Source organism: Microtus pennsylvanicus, chromosome X (assembly GCF_037038515.1).
Source record: "Microtus pennsylvanicus isolate mMicPen1 chromosome X, mMicPen1.hap1, whole genome shotgun sequence".
In the NCBI taxonomy this organism is placed as follows: Eukaryota; Metazoa; Chordata; class Mammalia; order Rodentia; family Cricetidae; genus Microtus; species Microtus pennsylvanicus.
The window spans coordinates 111183736-111188621 of NC_134601.1; the positions used below are offsets into that span (position 1 = coordinate 111183736).

Below are 4886 nucleotides of genomic sequence, written 5' to 3' on the forward strand. Positions count from 1 at the left end.
AAAGTTCCTTGTGTAGGCCAGATAGGCCTCAAACTTCAGCCCTTGCCTCAGCCTTCCTGGGTTTGCAGTACTATGCCTGGCTCTGTAGCTGTTTGGATAGAAGTATCACTATAATTGAGTTGAATAATAAGTGGGTTGATGGCGGTCTGCGTTTCTAGATTTTTACTTCTAAGGGACTCCTCTAAAGTATGAACCAAAATTTCACAAGTGCTCTGTCTTTCCAGCACAGCTCCCTTAAGGTGTGAAGACAAAAGATTAGATTGTAACTCACTGGGTTGATTTATTCATATATTTAACCACAGTCAGCAGCATGTAGTTGTTTTCCTCTAAGAGGCCCAGTTTCCAAAACACAACCTTCAAAATATCTTCCTTCTTCACAAGGCTCTTTGTGTTCGGTTAGCCTTTGATTTTTGCCAGCAATTCTGTTACTTGTCATCTGAACAGGACCCTGGCCGAGAACAGACTCTGTCCGCCTGTTTTCGTGACATGCTGAGTCACCAGTGAACCCCAAAGTGTTAATGAAATGCACAAAACATCTTTCTATATGGCTACCTTCTAATCCAGAACTGTGTAACAAAAACAGACGCAAAGGAATATAGAGCCACACTTGTTTCCATGGAAGAGCTCAGTATTCCCTACCGCTTGGCAAGGATCCTGTAACTGCTTTTGGAAAACATGAATCTTGGGCACTAGTTTTCAGTGACTCTTCACAGATCAGTTTTATGGTGGTGCAAATTAGTGGGTTTGGGAATGCAGGTCAATATAGTGAGTAATTAGAGTTCCCAGATCTAAGAAAACTGTCTTTCCCTTTTGCTCTTTCAAAGGCCCCTTTTCAGTTCCTGAGAAAAGTATTCGCTTACTTCTCCCTAGTGGTTTGGGTGACTCCTACTCTGTCTTTACTGTAAGGACATTATGTCAGCACAGTACCTCAAGATCAGTCTCTGCAGTCACAGTCTTCTCGTTAAAAAGCGGCTTTTTGCTCCTGCTTGATTAGCAGAATGACCCACTTAAGTTTTTCTTCAAAGAGCACTTTGTGTGGGATGAGGTCACTGGGGACAAGATGCTTTTTTCCCCCTGATTTCGAGGTCATTGGGGACAAGATGCTTTTATCCCTGATTTTAGTGTTCCATAAACCCACCTTCAACATTTTACAACATGGTACAACAATGGGCTTATTCATCGCATGCATCACCCGTTTTCTTTCTTTCCTTCCCAACCCATTTTCTCCCCTTTCTTTCTTTTGTGGCACTAAGAATGAAATCCAGGACATTGCAAACATGAGGCGACCGCTACCATTGATGTTCACCAGTTCCTGAGAACTGTTGAAGGGACATTTTGATTTTACATATTATTTTCGTTACAAGAAAAATGAGTAAGATGGGATTATGCTAAATAACTAAATTAAAAATGCTTATGCTGAATAATTAAATCAAAGAGTAGTTTATTAAAAAAGAATCAAAACAGAAACTCTAAGTACCAGTGTGTACATTGTACACATTTAAATGACTCACAAGAATGAAGTTTTGTTTTTCATAAAAAGTAAGATCACACCAACTTGTTGTTCATCAAAAGATGTTCAAAAACTCTGCCTCCAAACCACATACATGACTGCCATTTAAAACAGACTGCCTTTCAAACATGCAACAACGCCACTGGTAATAAAGCTTTGGAATGGGTGCTCATGCTATTATTTCACTACGAACAAGATAGAAAGCAAGGTAAGTTGAGAATTTCTTCTAAAGTATAATGGAGGTTGTCGTCGTCACTCCTCTGCTGCCATTTTCAGCAAGTACTCTTTGTCGATCTTGAAGAGCCTCCATCCCTCTTCACTGGACAGGTCAGAAGCACCTCTTCGTTTGTAGAAGTTGATAGATGGTTCATTCCACTCTGCAACCAAGAAGTGCATACTGCTGCAGCGACACTTCATGGCGACCTGGAACAAGAGGGAAAACGTAAGCCCAGTGACGTTTCATCCACATTTCATCCGCGTGCCAAGAACCAATTTTGATTCATTTGTTTCAGTAACCCAATAACTCTTACAAATTCAGAAGCCTAAATCTAGGACAGTTGGATATGTTGGGCCACAACTAGAATCCCAGCACTACGGAGGTGGAGGCGATCTTGAGGCCAGCCAGGGCTACGTAATGAATATCAGGCCAACCTGGGGTATATTAGTGAAATGCTGGTGAACATACCTGGCTTAGATTCTTCAAAATTTCTGATCCTATACCAAAGCCTAGAAGAAAGCAAGACAATTCAAATTAGTCATGTTAAGGTCATAGAGCTCTGATTTCTCTTTAAACTGCCTCCAGTCCCAAATTCAAGCATACCTCTGTAATCACTCATCACGAAGAAGTCTTCAAGATACAGTAACTTGCCAATCCATGGATCATAGGTAAAATAGTACATGGCGAAACCAACAATGCTGTGCCCTGTAATAAGAGTATCCCATGAGATACAGAGAAGAAAATCAAACCATTCAAGCTGTATTGGCAGAATCAGAAGCCTATCGTAAGATTTTAAGAAAATATACATGCATGCATCATGGAAACAAGTAGCCATGAACCGGACTGCCTCCTCATATTTATGCTAGCACAGTGCAGACCAATGATGGACGATTTCTCTGGTCTCAGACATGTATTTGCAAAAAGCACACATTAGAGTTAGTTGAAGCTAGAATACACCCGTGGGCTGGCTAGTCCGCAGTCTGCTGGGCTCACACTCCAGAAGTGAAAACACTTTCATTATGTGTACCAGAGCAAAAACTGCCACGGCCTTAAACTAAGCACACACATTATTCACACCCTAATGACATACTGGTATGTGGGCTTGACCAAAGCTGGGTTTACACAGCGGTTTAAAAGAGGGAGCATGTGTAGTTTACTGACTCTTGCCTCCTTAAGGTCAGAACACCAGGCCAAAAGGACAATGTTGACTTTCAGAACATGCCTTCCCACGCGAAAGTTTTCAATTTACTTTCCCCCATTTCTGAGGCAGGAGAAGTAGCAGTAATGAGATACAGGTGTTACGTAACACCCACACGTACTTCTAAAAGCTAGTTCATCGTGGGGGTGTTCTGATTGCCTTCTAGTCTAAGGAACAGACGTCAGAAGAAAACTGAAGAAAGCATCCACCCAAGCAACTTCCCCTTTTAGCCCTCTTCTGGCCAGTCAACAAGGGTCAGCAAAAAAAGAAATACATTAAAAAATTAAAAAAAACAATTAAAAATTGACTCCCTCATAAGGAGTGTCAATTCAATTCCAAATGGAAGCAACGGTTGCAAATTCAACTTTCTAGCCAGTTTCCATTTCTTTGCAAACAGACAGGAAGCGAATTAAGTTTCTGATCTACCATGTTTCAAGTGTGTGATAATAGGACCTTACCTCATTTATCATGATCATCTACTTTATTGTGTAAAGGATCTTTTAGTTACCTCCCCGCCCATCCATGTACACAGAAGGGCCATGTACATGGCGAAGCTAGAGACTGTAACCTGAGGATTGGGACAAATTAAAGAAAAAAATGTGATTTAACACAATTACAAAAAAAGGTTAGGTTAGGGTCAAACAAAAACTATTCTTATGAAACTGAATTACAACAAATGACATTATACCTAACTTCGGGTCTCCACAGCACTCTGATACTCACTTAAACAGCTCTCTTTACCCGCCCTACTATAAAGTTACAGCGCGTACATTTTCTTTTTCCTCAGTCATTTGCACACTGGCTGGCTGTTATTTCTGGCCAGCTTCTCAGTAACTTCCACCCGTGTAGTCACAGGTCCTGCACAGTAGACTCTACGGCTTTGATACAACACTCGTCCTCTCTGACTTCTGGACAGGGAGAAGGGGTTACCTTCAGGAGTCCAGTGCTCTTTAGGCACTTCCGCAACCAGGCAGTGGTAGAAGGGGTGCTCTCCGAAACCATCCTCTAGGAGATCTGTAAGATGGGGGAGGAGACAGTGTTGAGTTTTGTAGGTGTCAGGTAACAGATAAGCTTATTTCCTCCCTCCCCCCTCCCCACCCCGCGCCAGGACTTCGTTACCTTTCTCAGTTAACATTACTTGATCTTCCATGTATTCATATTTAGCCAGTTCCTGGGAATGACACGAATAAAAAGAAAGAACAATGAAAGTCCTGTCCGGCCCGGCCAGCTCACAGAAGGGGAAATGGGGCAGGTGCAATGACTGGACCTGACCTGGGCTGGGGTAGGCGGGTTGAGTAAAGGGAATTACTGACCCAGCAACATCTCAGAACCAAGGGTGTGGACTACCCGGGGAAATGGAGCTTCCCCCCACCCTCCGCGCTAGGGAGAGCCCGACCTTTTCCCTACCTTGATCAGTCGCAGGATGTCACTGCAGTCCGAGGCAGTGGCTGGACGGATCTTGAATTTGGCCATTTTCGTCTTTTGCTTTTCTTCCCTTTGCGCACCAGGCCCCTGTACTTGAACAGCAGGAGGAGGTGGTTCCTCATTCGTCTCCCGGGAGCGTCCTCTTCTCAGTCAGGCTGGCACCATGACCCGGCGAACCTCACTATGTGACAAAAGACCAGCAGACTTTGTTTAGGAGCTGCGCAGCTAAACTGGGGCGAAACCTCGCTTTTTAAGTCCTCAGAAGCTCCGCCCCGGGGCCGTGAGACGGGAGAGATCTCAACCAGTAAGGAGGCAGCGAGGCCGCAGGAGCACCACCCCCTTTTCCGGGCACCGCCCTCTTCCGGGCTCTCCGGTGACTGCGAAGCCAGGGGCGCAAACCGGGAGGGCGGGGCAGGGCGAGGCGCCGGGCTGCTCTCTAGCCTCGTAGGCTCTAGGGGCGCCTCGCGACCCTTCCAGGAAGCCTGAGTGCCCGCGTGTGCCCTAGTAACCTTTGTAAATAGAAAACGAGGGTTGCC

General features: G+C 44.6%; 1 protein-coding gene across 1 annotated transcript; it reads right to left on the reverse strand.

Annotated features, from left to right (window-relative positions):
* Window positions 1–1424: 1424 nt before the first annotated feature.
* Sat1 (spermidine/spermine N1-acetyltransferase 1) lies at window positions 1425–4576 on the reverse strand. The gene is made up of 6 exons (XM_075957749.1): window positions 4333–4576; window positions 4045–4096; window positions 3856–3939; window positions 2331–2432; window positions 2196–2236; window positions 1425–1933 (listed from the first exon to the last, which is right to left on the reverse strand). Exons 1-6 carry the CDS (start codon window positions 4396–4398, stop codon window positions 1763–1765), a joined length of 516 nt encoding a protein of 171 aa, XP_075813864.1. The 5' UTR covers window positions 4399–4576; the 3' UTR covers window positions 1425–1762.
* Window positions 4577–4886: the final 310 nt, after the last annotated feature.